This window comes from Psilocybe cubensis, chromosome 3 (assembly GCF_017499595.1).
Source record: "Psilocybe cubensis strain MGC-MH-2018 chromosome 3, whole genome shotgun sequence".
Classification (NCBI taxonomy): Eukaryota; Fungi; Basidiomycota; class Agaricomycetes; order Agaricales; family Agrocybaceae; genus Psilocybe; species Psilocybe cubensis.
This window is the reverse complement of record NC_063001.1, coordinates 544,921-569,838: the sequence shown is the minus strand read 5'-3', so window position 1 is coordinate 569,838 and position 24,918 is coordinate 544,921. Positions and strand designations below refer to the sequence as shown.

At 46.6% G+C, this 24,918-nt stretch overlaps 9 protein-coding genes and 2 non-coding genes across 11 annotated transcripts; 8 read left to right on the top strand and 3 right to left on the bottom strand.

The window, feature by feature from the left end:
* Positions 1 to 497: 497 nt before the first annotated feature.
* On the top strand, positions 498 to 2,735 carry JR316_0003008 (uncharacterized protein; the record flags this gene model as incomplete). Its single annotated transcript, XM_047888789.1, has 7 exons — positions 498 to 564; positions 1,259 to 1,277; positions 1,333 to 1,450; positions 1,704 to 1,759; positions 1,821 to 1,899; positions 1,952 to 2,219; positions 2,296 to 2,735. 7 exons carry the CDS (start codon positions 498 to 500, stop codon positions 2,733 to 2,735), a joined length of 1,047 nt encoding a protein of 348 aa, XP_047751163.1.
* Positions 2,736 to 4,658: 1,923 nt separating this feature from the next.
* JR316_0003007 (Mitochondrial GTP/GDP carrier protein 1) lies at positions 4,659 to 6,101 on the bottom strand (the record flags this gene model as incomplete). Its single annotated transcript, XM_047888788.1, has 7 exons — positions 4,659 to 4,739; positions 4,807 to 5,061; positions 5,149 to 5,304; positions 5,371 to 5,392; positions 5,542 to 5,786; positions 5,863 to 5,933; positions 6,032 to 6,101. 7 exons carry the CDS (start codon positions 6,099 to 6,101, stop codon positions 4,659 to 4,661), a joined length of 900 nt encoding a protein of 299 aa, XP_047751162.1.
* A 3,612-nt stretch (positions 6,102 to 9,713) lies between these two features.
* JR316_0003006 (uncharacterized protein) lies at positions 9,714 to 11,005 on the top strand (the record flags this gene model as incomplete). Its single annotated transcript, XM_047888787.1, has 6 exons — positions 9,714 to 9,884; positions 9,935 to 10,104; positions 10,158 to 10,226; positions 10,282 to 10,754; positions 10,817 to 10,828; positions 10,890 to 11,005. 6 exons carry the CDS (start codon positions 9,714 to 9,716, stop codon positions 11,003 to 11,005), a joined length of 1,011 nt encoding a protein of 336 aa, XP_047751161.1.
* A 1,302-nt stretch (positions 11,006 to 12,307) lies between these two features.
* JR316_0003005 (uncharacterized protein) lies at positions 12,308 to 13,585 on the top strand (the record flags this gene model as incomplete). Its single annotated transcript, XM_047888786.1, has 1 exon — positions 12,308 to 13,585. The coding sequence occupies one exon, from the start codon at positions 12,308 to 12,310 to the stop codon at positions 13,583 to 13,585; it is 1,278 nt and encodes a 425-aa protein (XP_047751160.1).
* A 341-nt stretch (positions 13,586 to 13,926) lies between these two features.
* On the top strand, positions 13,927 to 14,031 carry JR316_0003004. The gene has a single exon. It is a non-coding gene; the product is annotated as a tRNA-Met (tRNA).
* A 182-nt stretch (positions 14,032 to 14,213) lies between these two features.
* JR316_0003003 lies at positions 14,214 to 14,317 on the top strand. The gene has a single exon. It is a non-coding gene; the product is annotated as a tRNA-Met (tRNA).
* Positions 14,318 to 14,676: 359 nt separating this feature from the next.
* JR316_0003002 (uncharacterized protein) lies at positions 14,677 to 14,964 on the bottom strand (the record flags this gene model as incomplete). Its single annotated transcript, XM_047888785.1, has 1 exon — positions 14,677 to 14,964. The coding sequence occupies one exon, from the start codon at positions 14,962 to 14,964 to the stop codon at positions 14,677 to 14,679; it is 288 nt and encodes a 95-aa protein (XP_047751159.1).
* Positions 14,965 to 17,224: 2,260 nt separating this feature from the next.
* JR316_0003001 (uncharacterized protein) lies at positions 17,225 to 18,468 on the top strand (the record flags this gene model as incomplete). Its single annotated transcript, XM_047888784.1, has 2 exons — positions 17,225 to 17,452; positions 17,509 to 18,468. The coding sequence occupies 2 exons, from the start codon at positions 17,225 to 17,227 to the stop codon at positions 18,466 to 18,468; spliced, it is 1,188 nt and encodes a 395-aa protein (XP_047751158.1).
* A 326-nt stretch (positions 18,469 to 18,794) lies between these two features.
* JR316_0003000 (Inositol polyphosphate multikinase) lies at positions 18,795 to 19,940 on the top strand (the record flags this gene model as incomplete). Its single annotated transcript, XM_047888783.1, has 3 exons — positions 18,795 to 19,112; positions 19,168 to 19,341; positions 19,407 to 19,940. The coding sequence occupies 3 exons, from the start codon at positions 18,795 to 18,797 to the stop codon at positions 19,938 to 19,940; spliced, it is 1,026 nt and encodes a 341-aa protein (XP_047751157.1).
* A 1,104-nt stretch (positions 19,941 to 21,044) lies between these two features.
* JR316_0002999 (uncharacterized protein) lies at positions 21,045 to 21,646 on the top strand (the record flags this gene model as incomplete). The annotated part of the gene is made up of 4 exons (XM_047888782.1): positions 21,045 to 21,197; positions 21,305 to 21,343; positions 21,408 to 21,513; positions 21,582 to 21,646. The coding sequence occupies 4 exons, from the start codon at positions 21,045 to 21,047 to the stop codon at positions 21,644 to 21,646; spliced, it is 363 nt and encodes a 120-aa protein (XP_047751156.1).
* Positions 21,647 to 22,317: 671 nt separating this feature from the next.
* JR316_0002998 (Cell division control protein 73) lies at positions 22,318 to 23,885 on the bottom strand (the record flags this gene model as incomplete). The annotated part of the gene is made up of 7 exons (XM_047888781.1): positions 22,318 to 22,422; positions 22,481 to 22,557; positions 22,614 to 22,888; positions 22,939 to 23,026; positions 23,076 to 23,199; positions 23,247 to 23,464; positions 23,516 to 23,885. The coding sequence occupies 7 exons, from the start codon at positions 23,883 to 23,885 to the stop codon at positions 22,318 to 22,320; spliced, it is 1,257 nt and encodes a 418-aa protein (XP_047751155.1).
* Positions 23,886 to 24,918: the final 1,033 nt, after the last annotated feature.

Below are 24,918 nucleotides of genomic sequence, written 5' to 3'. Positions count from 1 at the left end.
AACTATTCTAAATGGATAAACTTCTGTAGAATCACTATTTTCTGCCTTTCTATTAGGATAATTATTAGTATCATGTTGTTGAAGCAAGAATGAGGTCTGTTCTTGTTATCAACAGTGAATTGACGGTCAAAATTGGTGTTTTGAGATGAAGTCCAACGCCAAGCCGCTTACATGATGCACAATCAAACTCCGACACATCTCAAGATGGCGCACAAACTGCTATGGAACTTTTCACATGCAAATTGTAAGCAGAATAGATTTAAATCATTTACCATACACTGTATAAATTGTTTTTGAGGTGTAATTATCTATATACAATCCAAATGTCTCAATGCAGATTTGTCGGGCCTCCGTCTAGTTGAAACCCAGATTGATCCAAGTTTTGGATTGCACGTGATACATAGTCTGAGAAAATTTCTATTCTTGGCGATAGTCGTCGACTTAGTCGGACTTAGTCGACTTAGTCGGGATCCGACTATCGACTATAGTCGCCGACTATGCCACCACTGGTAGATAGACCGGTTACGCCCCATTCTGGCCTTCGGGCGGGGCTAACCTCTGCTAGTACGATAAATTGAAGGTGTTGGAATGCATGGACTACGCTCTTTTTTTGGCCTATTAATAGATCTCGACATTTTACCGAGTAAAAACTCGCCAGAAAAAGCAACATCTGCACATCATAAATAGTAATCTATCAATTTAGGTGGTCTGCCTCCCCTTCTTCCATGATGAACGCAGGGTATCATCCATCCGCTCACTTCCTGATTAGCTTATAAACTAGACTGTCAACTTTTCACTCCAACGACTTGGACAGACTCCCTTTTGTACGACTCCTTCCCCTTTCCTGTACCTACGCTTGTACTATCCCGCTCGGTTTACGCCAAACCACACACTCTCTTTCTTCAAGGCCAACCACACTCTTTTTCAACGCGGCTCAACAAGTTCAAGTCAACCTTCTCACAGCGGCCTTCTTGCAGCTTTCCACAAAGGAATGTAGTCCTCATTTCAAAATGTTCAGAACCGCTGAAGAATCTACATTCTTTCTATAGGGTCCCGCAAGACTTGAATTCCTACGCGATTGTCCAGCTCAACTTTAAGGATTGGTGGTGTACGTGCCTTGCCGTTGTGCTATGTTCATCTCATTAAACAACACTCTGCAGTCCATCATATCAACAACGTGTGTTTTTGGTGCAATTGTTAACCTAGTATTCTCTGAAACTTGCGAAACAATCTTAGTGTGACCTATATCCTCCTGCAGACGGGGACTTCCTCGAGCTGTGAGTCCCAACACACCTGTATTTTTGATTTCCGTCGTCTAAACCCCGACTTCAGTCCTGCTGGTGGAAGCTTCACCGTCGAGATCGCCTCCAACCGCGCAAAGACCACGCTGGCGTACAACGGGCGCGACACCTCAGAATGGCCAGACGGTGCGACATACCCCGAGGACTATGTGCGTGTCTTTCCCATATTCCTAGCAACTGATTAATTAACCCACTGTGCCTCACAGAATGTCCCTTCATGCATCACGTCCCCAAACAGTGAGCGGCCCTCGTTTCTTGGCGTTTTTGCTGATTCATTTTTGTGCAGTGCATGCCCAGAATCAGTCTATGGCGGCCGGAACCGCATTCGCAATCTCGTACAACGCAAGTCCCCAACTCTCGTTCAAAATCATATCTAGCGCTCACTTTGCAAATACTTTCTAGTCTGACATCAAGGCAGTAACTCCCCAGAACCTTGCAGTGTTCACTGTTCGTTATAAGTGAGTGGTTTTCATTCCTTGCAAATAAATCAATGACGCTTATCAATAAAATCCCCCACAGCACACCCTGGAAGCGCGTTATCAGCTACGATGTCCCGGCCAACTTGCCCGCCTGCCCTGAAGGAGGCTGCATCTGCGCTGTAAGCCGACTTCTATTCAAACTTCACATTTTTCGTCTAACTCTTTCCACAGTGGGGATGGGTCCCGAACGGCTGCGGCCAGCCGAACATGTACCACCAGCCATTCAAGTGCAAAGTCACCGGCGCAAAGAGCACTACGCCCATTGCACCCCCACAGCCACCCGTGTGGTGCGAGGGCAACCCAGGTGCCTGCGTCAAGGGCTCGAAGCAGATGATTTACTGGAACCAGAACGAGGGCAACAACATCGCTGTCAGTGGATACGACCTTTCAGGCAGCTTCAAGTCTCCAGCATACAACGCCAAGCTGGGTTTCGCTGATGGTTTGTTTTTAATGATTTTTTTATTATTTCGGATTGTAAGAGGCTGACTTGGCGTTTTTGCGATTCTTCTTTTCAGGCGCGCAGAACGATATCTTTGCTGGCGCTCCGAGTGCTCCCGCAGGCAACTCCGGTTCCAACAATTCTGGCTCCAACAACAACAACTCGGGCTCGAACAAATCCAACTCAAACAACGGCTCAGGCTCGAACAACGCAAACTCAGGTGGGAACACCGGTGCAAGCCCCGCCCCCGCCAACCTCGCCGCAGGCGCTTCTTCCTCTGCCTCTGCCTCCGCTTCTTCTGCATCCGCTGCTTCTGTTTCTACCAGCAACGACAACGGCAACCCTGCCCCGTCATGCCAGAAGCGCTCGAGCAGGCGCAGGAGACGCGCTTTGCTTCCCTCCCCTGAGGAGGGCGTGCTCGTCAAGAAATCGCCCGAGCCCGAGCCACAGGTGAAAGTAGCTGCAACCACCGCGCACAGGAGGCTTCACGCGAAGAGGCAGTGGTTCTCGCTCTGAGCGCCCCCCCTCCTCCTTCCGTCGTGCCTCCCTGCATGCCATACATGTCTGTCCAAGTCTCCTCCCCCCCTTCCCTCCCTTCCCATCTAGTTCAGTAACCGATACCCGGAGTTGATTTCCACCCACATACGCACCTATTCACTTTTTGCGGGCCAACATCACACCTCGGAGGATGAGAGGGAGGGGAGCACACGCGCGTGCATGCATGCTCGGAGGATCCCTTCTGTCCATCCCTACACCGCCTGGCGCTCGATGCTGTCTGTTGCTACCACCACCACCACCAAGCCCCTCGTGTATATCGTTCAGTCCAGTTCCCGCTTTCTCCTTTTGTTTTCTATTTCTTTCCCCCGTTTCTGCTTTTTTTTGTTTTGATGTAGTAGAAAGACTCACCGGTCGTGCTTGATTTGTGCACTTGCACGCGTGCGTGCGAGGACGAGTGACCACTGCAGAGCAGGTGGCGCGGTACGCGGGTGATCGTCGACGACGCGTTGACGTGTCGAAGACGAATTTGTAAAAGTAGAAGATCTTTGTAGAGTAGAGTTGTTGTAGAAAACTATTGGAATCGGAACTGGATTTTGGATTTCGAGCCGTTCTGATTTGATTCTCGTTTCGTCTTCCTTCAATTTCGTTCTCGATTTTCCCCCCTCTGCATTGTTCTCCTCTTTTTCTTCTTCTTCGGCATGTTCACCTCGTTATCATCCACCTCTACCTTCTGCCTGTTGTGTTCTCCTCTGCTGCGTAGTGTGCACGCACACCCGACCGCACATTTCCTATATTTAATTTTCTCCCATCTTTATGACCTTGTTTTCCCAGATTCGCATTCACGTTAACACTTATACCATTTTTCTCCTCCTAGACTTCTATTGCCTCCCAACCCACGCCTATCCTTCCCTTACATGATATTCCCATACACGTCCATCCATCCATACCGGGCGTGTACGACTACCCCCATCATATCACACTCTACGCCCTTCACAGGCTATCTTATTACTGTCATACCTCCATTGTCTATTGGTGTACATATACATCCAGTGTATGTATGTATGTATGTACAGCCGACATACTACTACACCTATAGTAACCTACCTACCCTATCTATCCCCACCAGCTGTGCTGCTGAATCATACTCTACGAGATGTATGTATAACTGTTTTAGCAAGTAATCACTAGACGTTGTGTCGATGCGGTGCGTGCTGCGTGCTGCGAACTGCAACCAAGTAGGACGCGTGCAATCGTGTAAAAAGTCGTTTTTGGTATCGCAATAACTTGAATAAGGCTTAACCTTAACTTCGTTCTGAGTCGCACATGTACAGACGTGAACTCGGGATTAGGTTCAGATGTACACTAGACAAAGTGCAAAGCGCATCCTGTTACGGTATTGAACCTTCAACCAACTTTGAAGCTAACCCCGAAACACAATATGGCATAGGCATAAAATATTAAAAAAAGTGGATTCATGTGAGATGGGGTTGTAGATTCGATTATAAACCTATTATCTAAATATGCATTAAGAATTTTCGTGCGCACTCAAGCGACAGGCGGCGGGGGTGGTGGTGGTGGTGATGGTTGTGGCGGTGGTCCATGTAGGGGGTGGGTAGTTGGTCATGACAATCAACAGTGGCTAACAGTAGTAACACTAAAAAACCCTAAAGAAAGAAAGAAAAATACAGGAACGGGGGAGAACGAGAGAAGAACAAGCAGCAACGTCAGTATCATCAATCAGGTGAATATATATATGTAAGTGGGTCATTCCTGCACCGTAAGTAAATAGGTCGATCGTGGTCTAATAAAGTAAGTAGGTAAGTATCTAATTAACTTTTTATCTGTGTTTCCTTCCTTCCGTCCACGAAATGAATCAAGGATGGGATGGGGGATATAAGATGGCGGGATGGAGTTGGGGTGCCATCCCTATAGAGCTACTCCTTAAACGTATTTGGAGAAGAGTGGTATCAACGACTGAGCAAGCGTGTAGCTGAACACGAGCTTAGGTCCAACAACCAAAATCTAAAATCGCAAGAAGTCGCCAAAGTCAGCCGCCATCCACACGCACCAAAAAAGGACACTGGCATACCTTTGGCGTCAGCCCCTTGAAGAAGGCAGTCGGGCCTTCGTTTTTGATGAGCTCCTTGACCACCGTCACACCGTGCACCTTGCGCTCAAAGTTGGCGTTCTGGATGCGGGTCTTGACGGTGTCGAGGGGGGCAGCGACGGTGATGGACGCGACGGCACCCGCGATCGACGCAATAAAGTTCTGGCCCCACGTCGCCTTTGAGTAGTCGGACACGCCGAGCACATATTCCTTTGTTACGGCCGAAGCACCGAAGAGCTGTGTCATACACATATCACATCACGCGAGGAGAACGAGAGCGTCAGCTGAGAAGTTGGGGATATAGGAAGGGAGAAAAAGACGCACAGCGAAGCTTCCGGGGGCGTTACGAGCCATGGTCCATCCCCAGCCACGGTAGAGAGTGGTACCCTCCTCCATGAAGATCCGGACGACACCACGGCCGCGGAATGCTTCAGGGTTCACCTGACGCTTGATCTTCAAAGCGTCCAATGGCAATAGAACCTTTAATTTTCAACGAGCGAACGCACAATTAGCGCAAATCTTTAGACAGGCAATGATGCAACATACGACTTCGCCGATACCTGTCAAGCTGGAATCGACGCGTCAGTATCCAATTTTAGAATTCTCGGGAAAATGAAAAGAAAGTAGCAAGGGAGAGAAAACATAACAGCTGCGGCAGCTGCACTGCAGTATGGTGTACGATCGGCTGAGCATGTGGGTATGGGTGACTGGACGTACCTTCCAGCCGTGGCCTGCATCATCATTTTCCCCTTGCGCTCGCCAAAGGTGTTCGTGAAACTGGACTTGTAGTGCTTATTGATGATATCGTTGAACCAGGGCTGTCCACCGAACTTGTACACGCGCTGGGCGACCTTGTATCCAGCGGCATATCCAAGACCGGGGAAAAGCGACAGGAACTTGGTCACTAGTGGCTTCGAAGCGGCGTCACGGAAGATGATGGGCGACAGAGTCGAGGCGGAAACCTGCAGGTTGAAGAAGAATTAAGATCCCTTTTCTTCCCTGACATTTAGGACGAAGTCCGTGCAAATTACCACGAACCTTGGCCTTGTTGCTCATCAGGCGCTTGGCCACGGTGTCCACAGGGTGGAAAATGAGGAGCTCGGCAATTCCTGAATGCGCATATACCGGGAGTTATTAGCAAAAGACTAAACTGGATGGACAACCAGCCCGTACGAAACGCGTCGCAAGTCAAAACGTTAGTATTTACCTGAAGTTCCCGAACCCAACACCCTAGCAGCTGCAGAGTCCTTTCCGTTGGATGATGAAGGAGGCGACATCGTGGTTGAAGTCAAAGAAGGAGGCAAAGGAAAGGGAATACAAGGGATAGGGATATTAGGTTAGGATGGCGTCCGGCTGTAAACGGTGCTTTGCAGTGAAAATGAAAAATTTGAAGCCCTTGCACAACAACGACAAAGGGTCGGTCCGGATTTCCCATAACCCCTATTTCTATTTCTATGATCACTAAAACGTGGCGGCCACGGTGGTAACAAACGAACCTCTTCTTAGTCTCCGGACTGTTGGTATACAGGTTATTGGCTTTCTCACTACGTTTAACATAGAAAATAATCACAGCATGTGCACACAAACTATTTGGGCTGGGTAACCCTGCTCATCAGAAAAAGTACAAACCTACTAACAGACACTTTTGCACCTTTCAAACTTGTAGGGTGGGCCACCACTTTGTATGGCATGTACGAGTCCTCAAAATCCACATGTTTTCATTCTTTTATTGGTGCCACAATATAACTTATATCACGGCTGGCGCTGGTACATATTTGCCACAAAAATATGGACTGGCAATTAGGCTTTCTATGTTTTTTGACATATTTTGCTGGTATATAGACTTTGAGGCCCGGCAACCCCAAAGTTTATATACCAGAAAAATATGTCAACAAAAAAGGGGAAACATAATTACTGGTTCTAATCTTTCTTGAATATACATATGAGCGTCAGTGGTGTATCTCAAATCATTTGTTTTAGTTGGCACAATTTCTAGAACTTGAAACCATTGACAAATTGACTAGGAAGAAAGATTTTTGACTCAAATTTAATTTATTATCACTCTTCTACAGACCACATATTTGGAACCTGTAATACCTTCATTTAAGAGAGAAAACCAAAATAATAAATTTAAAGATGCGGCCTGTGGTACAGAAAAAAAGGTGCACCCTTCATGACATTAAAGTGTATAATGTGGTAATCATGGGAGGAAATTGCAATTCTTATATCCACTAAATGAACTATAGAGACAAGATAAAGAAAAACAGATACAACAATAGGCCCAAAGGACTGGATGGGAGGAGAAAGCGTAAGGCAAAAAAAATCCCCTGGTATAGGGCTTGCCAGCTTAAAATTAATTATCACAGGTATTAAGCTCCATAGCGTTGTTCTCCCTAGAAAAATGGCGCTGAATTATGTCTGAAATATTGTTATTCAAATGTTTGTTGTAAAATTGCGGTAAAATAAAATATATTTGTTTGACAAAATAAAAATTGTGCAAGTGACTACAGTATAGCATAAGACTTACATGGAAGACGCTTTGAAAAGTGGATGAAATGCATTAACATTAGAAGGGACGAAAGAAAGATGAAAAGATGACCATTGACCGGCAAGCTCAGGAGTCAGCGCTAGTCAGCTGTTAGTCGGAGATCAATTCTTAAATCACAGATGTGACTCCGAGCCGTGCGGCATCACTAACAAAAATGCCTCAATCAAAACAAAGCCGATTGGTGCCGGCTAAAAAAGCGCAACTGGCAGGAACGTCGCCTCATAAGCCCTCTTATCATAAGGAAAAAGTGCCAAAAGTATGCAAGTGTTGGATGCTTGCAGCTGTCCAAATCCTTCACCTTTGAAAGTATTGAAAGAGTCATCAAAAGCAACAAACTAGATGTTCATGCTTTTTTTGGAAGTGTTTTCAGCTAGTGCATTTTTTGCTTGATTGTTGACATTAAATGAAATGATATACCATTTTCTGAAAGACAGGCATTATAGGTATGCATGAATTACCAACCAACAATTGAGATACAATCAGACACTACCTTTGAGGGTATAAATGTAATGCTGCTGTCCGATGTCCGAACACAGCAGTGACACTCAAACTAAAAGAACCAATTAAGAAACATATTGTTTCTTAATCACGGACAGTATATATACAGCAGAAACGGTAGTGTAGTAAGGCAGCAGGCTTACAATAAAATACCAACGGCAGAACAACATACAATTTTACTACAGTATCAAATTGACCTTCCGCGTCTCCTACTGTTAAGACAAAAGCGACTGTGTCCAAACACAGAGCTAATATTAATACTGGCGGTAAGGTAAAAGAAGCAATGAAGAAATGACTCAGATATATTTCTTAATTATGAATAGCATATATACAGCGGAAGCGGGAGTGTAGTCAGACAGCAGGCTTGCAGCTATATCATTCAGGTTCCCTTACATTTTATCTTTGGATAACGTAGCCCATCTGCGACCTGTAACAAGAATCTTACAGTGAAGGGTTTTGAACAATGATTTGGACAGAACAAATTGCCTGTCGTTCTTGCTAGCTTTGAAGTTGTGGCTTCAATTCCGTCTCACAAGCTCTCCCCTACTCAAATTTTTGGCCCATGATTACAACCGCCAATCGCATCCGTGAAAAGGTCATGGCCTAAGTATCATGCCGTCTGGCTCTGCCTTTTTCGCCATCAAGAAGTAGTATTTATAGTATATACATCCACGCTAACGTGGTACTTTGGTTCAAACATACGCTACCTTTGAAGTGCCTCTGTCTGCATCCGCGCCGCTTTGTGAGTGATGATCAGTGATAGTCGAATACCTTTTATTTCTAGTCATACAACATATAAGTATCGGACATATTGCCAATCACACATTATTTCAGAGTTGCCGGGGACAAACCGTTCACGCGCACATTGGGCGCCAATCTCATTCTGCCCGCCAAGCGCACTCAAAGCACTTTATATTTACGTAGTGTCCTACTAACATGTTGCCGTTTGGTTAATAAGTACTCTCTAACCTCATGGTTACCTTGTTCTTTCCGTTAAAAACTCGTTAAGCACCCGCCCAACGATATGACACGATTTGAAAACAGTCCAACACCAAATAACCCATTTCATGCAGTCGATCTACTACCACTCAGATTTTGAACATAATGCCACTTGACTTGAATCGGCGTCTAAATTAGAACTGTCTCCGTGACGCCCATTTCTCATCATGTGCTGTTGCTTGGCGGGAGAAGTTGGCGTAATCGGGCTACAAGTTCACTTGTTGACCACCATGATACCCTATGCCAAAGTGAACCTCCGAGCAGCCTGGTTTCTCACCGTCATATTCTCCCAACAATTTTGGCTATTGCGGACCCCCGTTGAACGTTCAAACTTGGTGCTGTGCTCTATGGGCTGCTACTGGCGACATTAAACGTGTTTCATGCAATATAAGCGGATGGAATATAACTCAATCAACTCTCCTTAAACGATAGGCTCTCGCTCCAAACCAAAGGCAACCTGGAAACAAGGCCGCACAGCATTTTGTCTTTACCGCTGAAGGTTGCGTTTTCAAGTCCAACCGCTGCTGCCGGGAATATCTGGGCAAATTGCCTGCAGGCTTTTTTTGTTCGCTCATGTCAAAGGTGTTGGCTGCAGTTTTTCATCTCGGCAATCAGGATATAGGAGCGCTTTTCATACGTAAGTTGGCATCGGATGGAAGGAGGCTTGGTTTTCCGTGTAGGTAGGTGTTGACTCCTGAATCATTTAGGTCCATGTATAAAACCCAGGGCTGTCAAATCAAGCCTGTAGTTTGCGCTCCGTTATCTGTGTCTGCTCCAAGCCTACGTGCTCAACGCTGGTCATCCTAATCGTACTTCAAACAACTCCATTGCATTTACGCTCGCTATGGCGCACAGCATATCCAATAGATGGCGAATTAAAGAGTTGTTTTTTGTCATTGTTGCATTGTTGGCCATGATCGGCGTATCTGCGCTACTCACTTTGGTACCTATATCAACTCAGACCACGGCAGCAGGGACGTATCAAAGCGATATTCTGAACGGGAAACAAGATGGAGTACGTGGTTAGGTGTTTTAATATGACTACCTTTTGCTAACGTACTGCAGATCTTCTTCCTGGGGCACATTTTTGAAATTGATATTCCTGGGCGAACATTCGAAGTACAGTGGGTTGTCGGAGCATGCGGACGCTTCCTCTTAACACCAGCGGAGACGTATGATGCAAGCCAATCTCCCTGCGGACTGCCGAATGTGCCTCTGAATATATACATTGACAAGTATGTGGCCGTATCCATGATGTAAACTTGAAGATTGACTAACGCCTATAAAGTAACCTGGAAAACACGTACGATCCGCAAGACCTTTACCAATTGGACAAACGTTCCAACAAAACTACTGGGTATGTCTTGAAGTCCTGTTCAATTGTAGTGCGGCGCTGACGTTACTTGATGAAGATTCGTACATTTCATGAAGACGCATTCCATTGACATCGCAACCGCCCAATTAGGCTCCAAACGCGTCTATGACCAACTCTTTTGGTATCCATTCGACTTTTACCACAGCGGCTCCGACTTCTTCGTCATCAACACCAACGACAACACCTCGCTGCCGATTATCAAGGCCGTGTTCGCTGACCCTGTCAACAACTTTGCACCGCAGTCAATAGAGACGCCAACAGAGTCCATCGTGAACGGGACGCTGATCCAGTCCCGCAATACGTTCCTGGGTCTGAGGAGGACGGTGAATGCAAAGATGTATACGTTCCTGTTGTTCATTGTGAACTGGGGCTTGACGGTTCTGGTGGCGTATATCACAATGCTTGTTATGGCCGGTGAAAGCTTGGGAGAAGGCATTGTGGTGTTGCCGTTGACGATTATACTGACGATGCCGACTATTCGAGGGTTGTTTGTGGAGAACCCTCCCTTTGGTAAGCACTTGCTCTTTCAGATAAATTATCAAGCTAACTTAAGTATCTTTCTGGAAATTTAGGAATCTTGCTTGGTAAGAATTCAGTACCGCTTCTTTCTACCATCAAATGACTGACCTATATGAAATCACGTAGACAACCTCGGCCTCGTTCTACAAATGATTGTGGTCGCTCTGTGCAGCGTTCTTATTTTGATTCCGAGTGTCTTGAAAAAGAAACCTTACAGCTCGATGCCAACGAAGGAATTTTGAACAACAGGGTTTCCTTCTGTTCCCTTAGTAGTTGCTGTGGTTACGTTTTCTGTCATGAGCTTCATTTCTTTTATGTCCACCATATGTATATTTACTGCACTCATCATCACGACCTCGGATGTTCTCGCTTTTAGATATTTATTAGATATCCCCCGTCTTTTAAATGACAGTCGATGTTCATGTTAACGGCGATGAGATTCGTTTCGAATGTGCAAATCGCATATTGCACCGGAATTAATTGAGGTTTGTATATCAATCGAATGCCCGCACTCAAACGGACCTTCTTTGAACGGCTATATTGCATACTACACTCTACGCAACGAGGACTATATGAATTTAAACGAGAGAGATGCAGAGTTACTTGCTGAGAAGTGCACAATAATACCTACCATCATATTACACTGCTTCGCAAAATGGTGACAAGAGTGGACCTGTCCTGAGAAAACAGAAAACATCTACAAAACGCTGGATTGTTTGGCCTACTTTAACTAATAAAACGATATTTACCGTCGAACATATTCCGTCGTATGTTCAAATCTTTTATATTGGGTGGGCCTCAGTTAGCATCCAATTGTCAGATTACATTGTTTAGATTACTCTTTGGCTATCAACCAAATAGTACAGCCAAGGACAAACCCAATCTATTAAGTTGATTTGTATTTTTGTTGAATGGAGTCAACCTGCTAACCTTCAATATCTCTGCCGCCTTCATGATCAACAACAGTTCTGCATAGCACACTCCCTTTAGCTCACACCGTCCGTTCCGATCGTACATGAAGAACTCACGCACATAGAGCCTCATGACATTATTGGTTGGGCGTACGTATGCCGCAGCCGGCGTGTCCTAGATGTATCTAATCTGGTCGTGGAGACCCGCCGCCACTGCATGCCACAACATCGGACATTAACACACCGTACCGACATGTTATCGAGGTATGAAGTCAATTAAGCCAATAATATGGGTAGTATATATGTTAAATACAACTCCTGAGGTGTAGAAAGTTACACTATAGCCAATGCGAACATGGAAATCGTTGAATATGAAGCCTTGCTGGACGGGCGCCTATTTGGTAAAGCTGTGTAACTAAGTTTGATGGACTGCGAGAATGTTGACACGGGACAAGCCATTTGCGATTCTTATTTCTCCAGGCTGCGGATATCACTCCAGAACGTTCGATGCTATGAGGATAAGAAAAGACCTTCCACGACCTTCTTCAACCTAGTTAGAAGGTACATTGAGGCGCTTATTCGTTGTTCAAAAGGACAGTGAAGCGAGTGGAGATATAGCATAACCCATTCTCCATGGATTTCTTCACACTTTGTATCATTTCTGCGTCGGTGTTTACCCTGACGGCGCTTTACTTCTCTGCACCACGTATCTTCATCAGCAATTCAAATGGTCAGCCTGAGGGTACACCAGCATACCAGTATATCTTGCTCAAGATGAAAGCTGTCCTCAATCCTCCTAACGCCGACATTGCGACCCTTCTCAAGGAGCGAGCGGATTCAAACCAAAGGCTGGTTCGCGCTCTTAATCTTTCAAATACTTTCGTCAGTCCCGATCCTGCTACACACAAGGAATTTGTCACACAGGCGCAGTCTCTCCTCACTAGTGCTAAGCGAAGAGGCTGGACCCATTTCCAAGGGATTGCATTAGAGGCAGCGAGATGGCAAATAACACAATTGGATCAGTCATCTCAAGAAAGTCCGGGCATCCCATTTGACTCTTTCATCCAGAACGTCACACTCATCGTCGTGCTCGTCGGCTTACTTCGAGTGGACAAACCCATCGACTCATTTTCATATCTTGACGTCTGCACTGTTGCAAAAAATATTACGACACTTTGGGCACTGTCCAAGCGGCCAGAGCCTATACCTGCAACACTTTTGGAACAACTTTCAAACCATCTATCCGAACTCGTTGGCGCCGAAGAGGAGAAGTTTCCTTATCCTCTCAATTTTGTGGTGCCCGCGTGGGAGACCCTTTGGAGAGTTGTGGCAACTACGGTTGCGTATTCGTACAACGATGAGACCGTTTGCGAAGAATTCTGCACGTTTAATTCGTCGCCATCTGAAGATGCATTCCGAGGAGAGAAACAATTAGGGGAGGATGCACCACACCTCTCTCGTCATGTATCTATCAAATCGGTCGTCAACGAGGCAATGAGACTGCACCCACCTTCAAAACGGATTGCCAGAGTACGACGACGCGCATGGTGCCCATCTTTCATCGATATATGGACTAAACCAGACAACACATTGACCAGACGGAAACACCACGCGGACGTCGAGAGACTTTTGCGATGCCAAGATGTGTGGGGATTGGATGCAGAAAAATTCAGGCATTCACGACACGACACCCAACTGGAAGGTTTACCTCAGGAGCGGGAAGAGTCTATGGGTTTTGTGTTTGGACATGGGCCGCTCCGGTGTATCGCAGCATCTTGGGCACCGCTGGCTGCTGCCGTTATTTCAGGAGCTATTATCGAAAGCCTTCGCGCGGATAAGTATAACCTAGATTCGGGAGAAGCTATTGGCGGAAGAGATGGATGGGCCGGGTGGTCCTTTAACAAGATATAAATTCTGTCTACGAACAGAACATTAATTAATAGTTTTACATGATTTTATGTCAAGGTCAGTATGTCAGTATTCTTCTGGGCGTTTGTTCTGCAAGTACATATACTACTGTATGAGCTCTCAAGTAATTTTATTGAATTATATGAATTCCAATCTGCATTTTACAGCATGTTGAGTAAAATTGACCATGAATAACTGGTCGATCACCAGGGGAATGTTATAAGCCTTTTTGTGTTGGAATGTGGACTCGTCCAACGAATATCAGACTTCGCTATAAATAAAGTGTTGGGCGCTTATATCTACCTGGCCGTCCGATGGACACCGTCATGAGGTAGCTATCATCAGCCTCCTTGGCTCAGTTGGCTAGAGCGCAGGTCTCATAGTTACTCTATGAGTGAGTAAGAACTCACGCAATCCTGAGGTCGCAAGTTCGAGCCTTGCAGGGGGCAGTTGCTTTTTGTTTCTGAGTGAAAGATGATTTTTTGGACCACGAGAGAATCCCAACAGGACCTTCAACTAAATACTTTATGTTAAACTCGTTCAGATGTTGTACTGACGGTGAAGAATTTGTTTGACTCTATCCTGACGTCCAACGCCAGCCGGGATGTTTCGTTAGAAGATGAGTAGCACAGCCTCCTTGGCTCAGTTGGCTAGAGCGCAGGTCTCATAGTAATCCTATGAGTGAGTTCAACTCACGCAATCCTGAGGTCGCAAGTTCGAGCCTTGCAGGGGGCATTCCTTTTTCCATTCGTTTCTTTATGGTTGGGCGAACTGGACTCGTGAACGTCGCGGAGTTTATTTCCACATTCTGTTAATGAGTTCCAACAGTAAACCCTGCTTTAAGCAGACCATGCAGTTCACGGTACTTCAACAATTTTTTTGCCAGTTGATGAATGCAGTTGTATACCCGACATACGACGCAAAGAGGCTCGTAAAAAGCAACAGCCGTTATTAGATGGTATATTATAGTATACATGTTCAAAAATACTATTAGAGACAAGGAATAAGTTATGCATATCCCAGATACGACAAGGGTATACGGAATCAACTTACAAGTACACCGATAATTCATGAATAAGATCCTTCAAGAAATACTACAGTTCATCTCCGCCCCGCTTCACGCGCTGTCTTGGAACCTGCTCCTCCACGTAGACAACGTCGCCATCCTTCTTGAGTCCACCCAGAACATCGTCCCGAGCGCTCAGCCAGATGTCTTTGGGCATGCTGTAAAGATGCACATCGCTTAGCTCGCCGACTTGGCCTTGGTATTGCAATCCCGGATAAGCATTGATCAGGCTCGATGGGGCGTTGAGGAACGATGAGTTGGGGGAGAATGTTACAGCCAAGTAGCCGTGAGTGTCGTGGTTTAGCTGGTGCGGCATTTTTATTTTGAATATGTGAGCGACTGGAAGTTTGAAGTCTGAGGAGCTATTGAATGTGTGGAGGCGCCTGCTTGATCGCTGCGGATGGTGGTGGTAAGAGGCAGAGAGGATGCTGAACTTCATCTTCAGAGCTCGTGATCATGACCTCATAAAGACACGATAACAAAAATGGAAATTATCCTGTCGGGCACTCGTACTTAGCACTAGAGCTTAACATGATTTGCCACTGGGCAGGCTACAAAAGAAGATGGCCACGAATCATAAAAAACCAAGAGGAAAGTTCAAGGAAAGTTCAAGGAAAGCTCATTTTCTATGTTAGTAAACTGAGTGTCCAGGTTCAATGGTCAACCGGTCAAGCTCAAGTTCAAGCTTGAAGGTGATATTGCGAAAATATTTATGGAAGATTCGGCATCCGAGTCGGAGAAAGCAAAGCATAACGGGACGAGGAGAGCAATTTTAACTCGGAAAGTACTAATTTGCGAGGCAGAGTTCAAAGTTTTAAATTTTAAGAATCGCACTTAAGTGACTTTAACAGCGTCCTTGTGCTCATTTTATTTAGCTTGATTATCTACGGATACTTTCATATTGTATGATTATGTGTTCTTCTATCTGAGCATTTCTTTTGAGAATTTTTTTGTGCACTAAGAAGTGCTTAGCAATACGAATTCGGTACCCGCACTTCGAGGCAAACAGCATGGATGAGTACGAGCGCTTAACACCGACGACCCCTCAATCAATAGACTACATCTTTCCGCCTGACCCGAAGGTCAATGCCACTCAACTGAAGCCCTGACCCAAAGTTCACGGTGTTCCCAGCATCAGACGTAATCAATGCCGACTTGCAGGAACAACACCTATTGTTCCAAGTCAGAATGTCTCTGCTTCTTCTTCTGTCGGAAAATCATCAGACGCCTCGATACAAGCCACGCATTGCGCAATGCAGTAATTATTTTAATTTCTGTATGATTGCGGTTTGAAACTCTCCATTCGATACGGACTTGACCGGTAAGCGTGTACCCAGAAAAGTCAAAATTTCGCGGGCAAAAATAGAGACGGCTGGAAGTGGAACAGTTGCGCCATAGTAGTTGCCATCACAACTCATGATTTTTGTGCAGGGGATTTATGTCGGAGTGAAGCAGTTTACTGCTTCATTTTGGATGCTGTGCTCAGTGAGACCGTCTTTATTCAATCTTCAACACTGGAGCCTGGAGCCTGATTGCTGATCGCTGATTGCTGACAGAAAAATACATCTTTACACCCTGCGCATTATTAGAGCCGGTTGTGCTATTATCAATGATGCGCATTGTAAAGCTGCGTGCATTTCGACAGACGCAAAGTACCGAAATAACCGAGACGTGAATTTGTCGGCCAGGGACTGTAATTTCAGTCCTCCTTCACCTGTCAAACGGTTCCAAGGAAAGCCAATTAGCAAAAAGCAGGTTTGCGCGTCCATTGATGTCTAGTCAGCCTTCGCAGTTACATACTCCATCGTTGAGATAAAATCATGATCATGATTCCAGCGCCGTGGTTCGCTCCGCTCGAAGCGCGAAGTTAGAAAATGCGCCAGGCGCCGCCGTTGGAGCACCGGGAGCTATGAAAGCTATGTTTACCTTGGCAAGTCAGGAGTGTTTTGATGATCAGAAAATGGTCTATTATCCGCATCTGTTTTGCCACATGTTCCTTCATTTTGTGAGCCTCCGTGAACGTCTGCTTTGACTTGCGTATGCATCGATAGGGGTCCTGTTTTTGAACACTAAGTCAGTCATTATATTATAGTCAATTAGACGAGTAGCTTGTTATAATTCCAAAAAGCTCGTTGAAGAATGGATGTTATGGCAGTAAGCCTGTGTGGCGGAGGGGTAAGTATGGTGTCATGATGGATATCACAGCCCTGCTGCCATGCTTCCGCGCTAAGAGCTGAAACAGTGAGAACCCCGACGATATACAAATCAAGCCCTATTCGGGGATACCCACCAAAGTATTTAAACCATGGGTACCACTGTCAAATTTCCCCAAGCCCGGTGCTCTAACAAACTTAGTGAGTAGCCAACAAGCCTAGTCATCGCCGTGCTTGCTGCTGACCATGCATCTCTCTTGTGCAGTCTTAGGCTGGTCCTTTGATTCATTCACGACTTCAAGAAATCTTCATCCACTTGGTGTGTCTTTTCTCCTGCGTCGTCTTTGAGCTCGTCAGCTAACGTTGCGATATTCTTTTCAGTTTTTTAAAACTTCTTCATCCACCCACTTTTAAATCTCAATCATGCAGCTCACCGCCAACTTTGTTGTTCTCGCCTCTGCCCTCGCTCTCGGATCCACCAGCGTCCTCGCACTCCCCGTCGGTTCCTCTTCCTTCGCCACCCGTGAAGTTCAGGATATCGATGCCCGTGAAGTTGATGAATTCGCTCTCGAGGCTCGTGAGCTCCCCTCATTGAGCTTGGATGCCCGCAGCTTCTTCGACTATGAAGATGACCTTGAAGCTCGCGAAGTGGTATGTTCTATTAAAGTTTTCAATGTTAATGTGCAATGCTTACTTGTATGGTTTAGACCACCCCCACGTCTGCCACCACCCCGGTGACAGGTGGCTCGGCACCTGCTACGCCCGCCACTGCGACCACGCCTACTACGCCCAACACCCCCAACACCCCGGCTACTCCCAACTCTGCCAAGTCCGTCACTGGCAAGTCTGAGAAACATGCCGCGAAGCACGCCGCGTACAAAGCCGCATTGGCCGACCCCAGCAATCCCAACCACAAAGCCGCCGTGAGGAAGCACGCCCTTAAAAAGGCGCTCGCTGACCCTAACCACCCCAACCACGCTAAGGCTAAGAAGATTGCTGCGAAGCACGCCGAGGAGAAGGCCGCTCTCAAGGACAAGACGCACCCTGGCCACGCCGCCGCTGCCAGGAAGCACGCCCTGAAGAAGGCGCTCGCTGACCCCAACCACCCCAACCACGCTAAAGCCAAGAAGCTGTTGGCGAAGCACGCCGCACACAGGGAGGCGCTCAAGGACAAGACCCACCCTCACCACCAAGCTGCTCTCCGAAAGGAGGCTCTCCGCAAGTCCAAGGCATCAGGACTTGATGGCAAGTCTTCCCTGAGGAAGCACTCCAAGCTTTCGCGCCACGAGTTGGACACCGCCGAACACAAGCACAGCAAGCTCTCTGGCCTTCGCAAGAGCTCGCGTCTCTCAGAGAAAGAGCGCTCTGGATCTCACCGCCACTCTGAGGATCGCTTGACCGGTGCTCGCCGCCACGGCGAGGACAGGCTCACCGGTGCTCACCGTCACTCCGAGGAGAGACTTTCTGGTTCTCACCGTCACTCCGAGGACCGTCTCTCGTCGTCCACTCACCGCAAAGGGTCCCGTCTTTCTGAGACTGAGGGTGGCTCGCGCCGCCACTCCTCTGAACGCCACTCCGTTGATGAGCCCTCCACCCACAGGCACAAGTCAGAGGCTCTCCGAGAATCCAAATCCTCGACTCGCACTGAGAAGTCTTCTCGTGTCTAAGTTGTAGATTTGTAGCCCTCTGTATGATCTTTGATGTAGTTTAGAAAACAATTGAAGTTTTCTCGTGAATATTCTTTGTGTGATGAGGTGTTTGAATTTTTAAGTGCTCATACTGAATGATGAGGGTGGTTTGTGAGTAGGAGTTGTGTAGTATTAGCCCAAATCGTACTCTGCACTTGATCGCTTGGTTGCTAGCAAACCAGGAATGCTCGGCTTTTGTTCTCCAAGGTGGCGGCGTTGCACATGAATGTCTCCTTAGGCAACTGATTTGTGAAATTAAATTGTTCCTTTTCACCACATACAGCGACGAACTCGAAAGAAGATCAATGTCAGACTTAACCAATACCCAGGCGTTGGCAACACAGGTCGGCGGCCACGCAGGCGTTACGACCACAGAGGACGGTTCGCTCCTCATCAAGCCCGCCCTGCCGCGCGAGCTCGAGTTCTACCAGAAACTGCAAGGCGACAGCGCCCTCGACGAACTAAGGGCGTTCATACCCAACTTCATTGGCACGCTTAGGTTGGAGGGGCAGGTTGATCCTGCTCACCCTGATCTGGCGGAGGGCATCGTTTTGCAGCAAACGGCGGCGACGGACCAGAAAGATATGTCTCTATTTCTGTTTTTGTCGATGTCGTTTGTCAACGTCTGTTGCGTTGAACGATCCTTACCGTGTGTTTGTTGCTTTGGTATTTTTACAGTCCATAGTTCTTGAGAACTTGTCGTATCCGTTCCTCAAGCCCAACATCCTCGATATCAAACTTGGAACTATTCTGTACGATGAGACCGCCGACGAGGAAAAGGTCGCTCGGATGATCAAGACAGCCAGAGAAACCACATCTCTCGAAACCGGTGTGCGACTAACTGGCTTCCAGGTACGTTTGTTTTGGCTATTCACATCTTTCTAAAATTGCCTCACTCTATTTCACCCGCTGTTTAGGTCTACGATAACGTCACTTCTCTGCCTGTGAACACACCCAAATCGTACGGCAAATCCATCAGAGCGGACCAGCTCGGCGAGGGCATCGCAAAGTTCTTCCCTGTTGGAACGCCTGTGCCTACTGATGCTGCTGCTGTTCCGGCGCCCTCTTCCGGCCTGCCTCGCGAGACCCTGGTCCCGATCTTGCGTGCGATCCGTGATGAAGTCGCACTAGTCAGAGAGGTCTTTTCCGAGATCGAAATGCGTATGGTCGGCGGAAGTTTGCTTGTGATCTACGAGGCGGACTGGGCACGGGCAGAGGAAGGCATTAAACGATACCTTGCCGACGATGACGAAGAGGAGGAGGAGGAAGAAGAGGCAGATGACGAAGAGAATGCGTCCAAGCGACCTGGGCCGCCATTCGTTGTCAAGCTCATCGATTTCGCGCATACGCGTTTCGTACCGGGCCAGGGGCCGGACGAAGGTGTATTATTGGGCATGGACACAGTTCTGAAGCTTTTGGATGCCAGATTAAAGGACATCGAAGCATCTTGACGGTTTTAAAACCTTCATATTCTAATTCTGACCTTCACCTTGCAATTTTATGTCGCATGCGCTGTGGCCATGGTGAGCATAGCATCAGTCTTAGTCAATGTCGTCTTCTGTTTCTTATGATCACCATTTCTTTCAGCTTCGATACCCTTCCATGTGTACTTCGTGTTTGGATCCCACAGTCCCGAGTATAGAATGAAATGGAACATTTGCCGACCTTTCGCTTGAGAAACTCGATGCATCATGATGACTTGAGCACAACCTCCCAAATGCAGTCTGCATAGTGAAATTCAAATGACGACAGTGCCAGAATGATCTTACGACAGACAAGCTGTTCAAACCACTGTCATTTGCTTGATCTAACTGACATTCAGAATACCCTTGCTCTAGGACTCGGCTTGTCCAAACCTGTCAGGCTTACCGACAGTGCTACGCAGCATCACCCTAAAACTTGAACATATCAATCGAACTATGAACTACAGATGCAGATATAGGGCACAAAGTTCGCAAATGGGGTCCATATCTAGGTGAAGAATCAAATGAACGCATCGCCGACAAGACGACTTTCTCCACCTCCGATCCGATGGGGTGCAATTTTGTCCATGAAAGCGTTGGTTCAAGGCCAAATGTGGGTTCCGAAGGAGCCACTTTTCATTCATTCGTTCAATGATGTTTCTCCGACCGTTTCCACATTCCCATACATCTGTGTACGTGTAATCTCCCTTCTGACAGCCTGAGCAACTCCTCTCTTCCCATGATAGATGTCCCCATCGTCAGGTTCGCGGAAGATTGGCGAGCATAGTGTGATTGTCTTCTTTGCTCTTCTGATCTGTTTTGTTTTTGAGTTACTTAAACTTAACCTTGACCAGGACAAGGCATTTCACTTGGATCCGGATGTCGTTATTATATAGCACACAGGGGCTATAAAAAGCGAGGACACTTCGAACACCTAAGCACATTGTGCCTCTGTCTTCTCTCTCCTCAGTTTCTCTCTGGTTCCTTTAGCCATTCCTTTCTCTTCCTTTCAAGTACCCGTTTCTCTTCCAATTCTTTCGACAGAATCGTCATCTTTTGACTTGAACATTGCATGCATACTGATTTGAAACCATGTCGGTGTTGGTGATTCCGAAGGCGCCCTTCCCCTCATTCACACAAGCGCTACTCTCAGGAGGCCACTCCGCTCGTTTCAACGTTGACGACGACGAGAGTCTCGACGAACGCACACACCATCCGGCAAGCGGTGCTGTAGTCGATCTCATGGTAAGCATCTGGTTCTACTTCTTCCTTCCTTTCTTTCCTTGGGCGCATTCGGCCCATATCAACCGTTTTCTGGTTGAACAGTTGATGACCCCTGTTTCATTCGCCAGAAAACTCTTGATACGAGGACGTCGCATTCGTGGGATATGGTAAGTTGCGAACCACACATTCAAGCTTCTATAACCTAACTTACGATACCTTGATTCGATACAGACGTTTGCCTTAAACGAGGACGACTCTGATACTGAAACCATCTTCGAAGAACGGCCCCGGAGGACCAAGCAATGCAAAAGGCCGGTTTACCTGGCGAGTATCCTTAGTCTGAATCTTCAGAACGTAATATTGATACACATACCTTCTCTTCCTTTTGTTCTGTTCTGTTTTCAGCCCAAGATCTTCACGATTCTTCGCAGGCTGACGTGTTTCTGTGGAAAGTCACAAATATCGTCTAATAGACTCGAAAAGCATCAATGAACAATTTCATTCATTCATTCATTCATTGTATATGAACATGAAAACCACGCAGCGCCGCTGGATGGATTCTGTCGGGCGAGGTGGAGGAACCGCGGCATCATGAGAGAGGTAGTTGCATATGATATGCATATGAGGTTACAAAGCAATCTAGAGAGGGAGTAAATAGATAGATTAGATCCCTAGATGGCCGATGTGATGAGTATGAACGAACATGACAACAATTTATACATAAGTACATGCCATGCACACCATGCCCTAACGTAATCGGCGGACTTCAACCTCAAGGGCTCCCGATGATGTTTCGAGACCTTCAGTATGACCGTGTTCCCGAGTCTTTCTCTTTGTTGTATTCTTTCATAAGCAGCAAGACCAGCGCGTGGTTTCTAACGATCAATGACAAATTGCAGAAGGATGTGCAAAGTCCACAGGGTAAATAAAAAGGAAAAGCTAAGGTACGTACACGTACACGATCCGGAGCTCGAAGATGATATACTGATACAGACAATAGCGCCTAAAGCGCTGGGCACAGGGCAGGTAATGCAAAGTCGGAACTGAACCCGACCTAACCTAACAAAAAAAATCTGCCGAAGGCGAAGAAGGGCCGAAGCTGTCCTTGACAAGCAATGACCAAAAGCAGGGAGGTGTTCAATCAATGTTTGATTAACCAAGGTTTATTGGTTTGGATCCATGTATCCAACATTTTCCAGAAATGAGCGACAGTCGACTTGTCGACATGCCGTCTATGAGGGTCAATCTTGAAGTGGAAAAGTCAGCACACAAATTTCGAGATTTAAGAGGAGGGTCTTGTTCACTTTTAATTCAGTGACATTCCAATCCTTAATTTTCGCATTGGGGGGGTCGTTTGACCATGACACGTAAATTCCTTTGACTATCGCAAGTCAATGGTTAGAATATGGGCTTAGGAGAAAAGGGCGGATGAAATACCATTATGGAATAATTGACGAGGTTCGTTCCATTTATACGGCCGGAATTGCCATGCCTGTCCAGTGGTCATCACGCATACCACTCGATCCCATGCGTCCGTCCCAAATTTTGCGAGCGCGTCAACTCCATCGATCACCCAGTATGTCGACTTGATCACGGTCTCCTTCCCACTCGTGTCGATCGAGGTTCGCTTCCGATAGATAGCGAGCACATCTTCGGGTTTTACATTGCCTTCTGCTGTCGCTCTGGCACGAGCGTCTTGGGAAGTTTCGAATCTGTATACAGTTAAGCGGAGATAGTTAAGACAAGGGAGAAGAAAACATACACTGAATCTTCCAAAAATCTTTTGACGTTGTGCATTGTGATAAGGGCGGAGGGTGAAGAAGAAATAATGATGATAGGTTGGGTATGGCCTAGCAGATTGCTTGTTATGGATAGAAACTGAAAAAGGATAACACTTACGAGCTTTGCGGACGAGTTTTGGATCTGATGCAGGTGTTGCCGGTATCGACGACGTTCCTGACCTGCTGGCCTCCTTGAGCTTCTTCAATTTCTCCACATACGAAAGTCGGACCGCCGAAAAATTCTACACAGGATCAGCATGTGGGACATTGCATATACTTTTTTACTCACATTGGCTTTGGTCCCTCTTAGCACCGTAGTTCGATCTCGAAGTTCAGATTCGTTCTGCTTGATCTTCTTGACGACCTCAAGATCGTGAGAGTCGGCTACATAGCGTCTTTTAGCAGGTGACGAAGTAGCAGCTTCTGCGTTACGGGCGCGCGGCGTTACAGGGAGTGCCTGTCCAGTGGTAGTTCTGGGAGGTGTCCCAGGTGGCGTTGTAGAGTCCGCTGTAGGTCCTATTAGTACATTTAAAGACACGACCGACACCGGACACTCACAAGCGAGAGGTGCTATCCGGTCATTGTCCGAAGCTTTGCCTTCCAGCCAGTCCACAACATGCTTTCGCTCTGTCACTGAAACAAACCCTACAGCCAACCCATGTTCTCGCGCTTGTTTCATGTATTCCGCGCCATTGAGCTGTCGCAAGAGCCACGCCACGTATACAGCGTCCAATGAATAAAAATCTGAGGATGTGCCTGCCTTGCGATATCGAGTACGACTTGATTTTGGGAATGACCTTCCGTCAATGACTAGTTGTGTTGCATCGTGCAGGGATGAGCAAGGTCCACTTGAGTTGGCGTATGTTACTTTTCTTTGCGACTTCACGGCCTGTTGTAGGGCCAGTAATGGATCAGAGATTGAGCTCATCGTTCAGGAACAGTGTTGAGAGTCGCGTCAATGATGCACTCACATCTCAACGGCTACCAAAGTATTTCGATCTCCGCTTCAAGATTACCAATCACTGGCACCATCTGCGACTTCTAACTTTTTGTCTTTTCGTTTCGTTTGTTTGTTTTCCGAATTTCGCATGTCTCTCAAATGGCTAACAAGGCGCGTTATATTATTTCCTGTACATCCATCACTAGCCTGTACAAAACGGCTAATCTAACGAACAAGTAAGTCATCGATTCGCACTATCTCTGTCATGTAATTTCTGGAAGTACACACCTGAACATTTGAGCTATGCAATTTTAAGAAGCTGTAAGGGCTATTATCACGAATAGTATTGGTCACAAACCGGGATGGATGGTCCCCTTCATTTTACACACCAATGTCATTTCTATAGAGATATTCAAGGGATCCGCACGTTTCCAGTGCCCCATTCCCCGTTTTGTTCGACAAAAATAGGTCAAGATGTTTGCAGAGATCTGCTTCAATATGCAATCATTCAGCATCTTGAGCTACGTCTCTTATTTTACCTCGGTGCCATTGTGCGCTTCCTAGGAAGGACGTGGGTGGGGTTAAAATGCAGAGTCTATCAGCTAGTACCGCCATCACGGTCATACTGACCTAATGTGACCGCATCTCGTGTATAAAAGCCGACACTCAGGTAGGAAATCCTCAGAAGCTCGCGCCTCCCAGCGAGTTTCAAGCACTCACGAAACCACTCCATTGACACTAATAGCTGAATTTATTTGGCAAGGTACGCTCCTCGCTGGGAAATCCCTTTATGTGAGGATTGATGTGATCTTTTTTTACTATTTAGGAATCTGGTCCGTTATATGTGTTGTCATCTTCGCCTGGTTAGGAAGTATAAACATGGGTAACAGGTATATATACTTCACCGGAATCTCACGAAATAGCCTTTCGTCTCTAATTTTTTCTTGTAGGTATGTTGTACATGCTCGAGACCGCCTTTGTTCTTATGTCCACTACGATCCAGCTATACGACGGTCCAAGA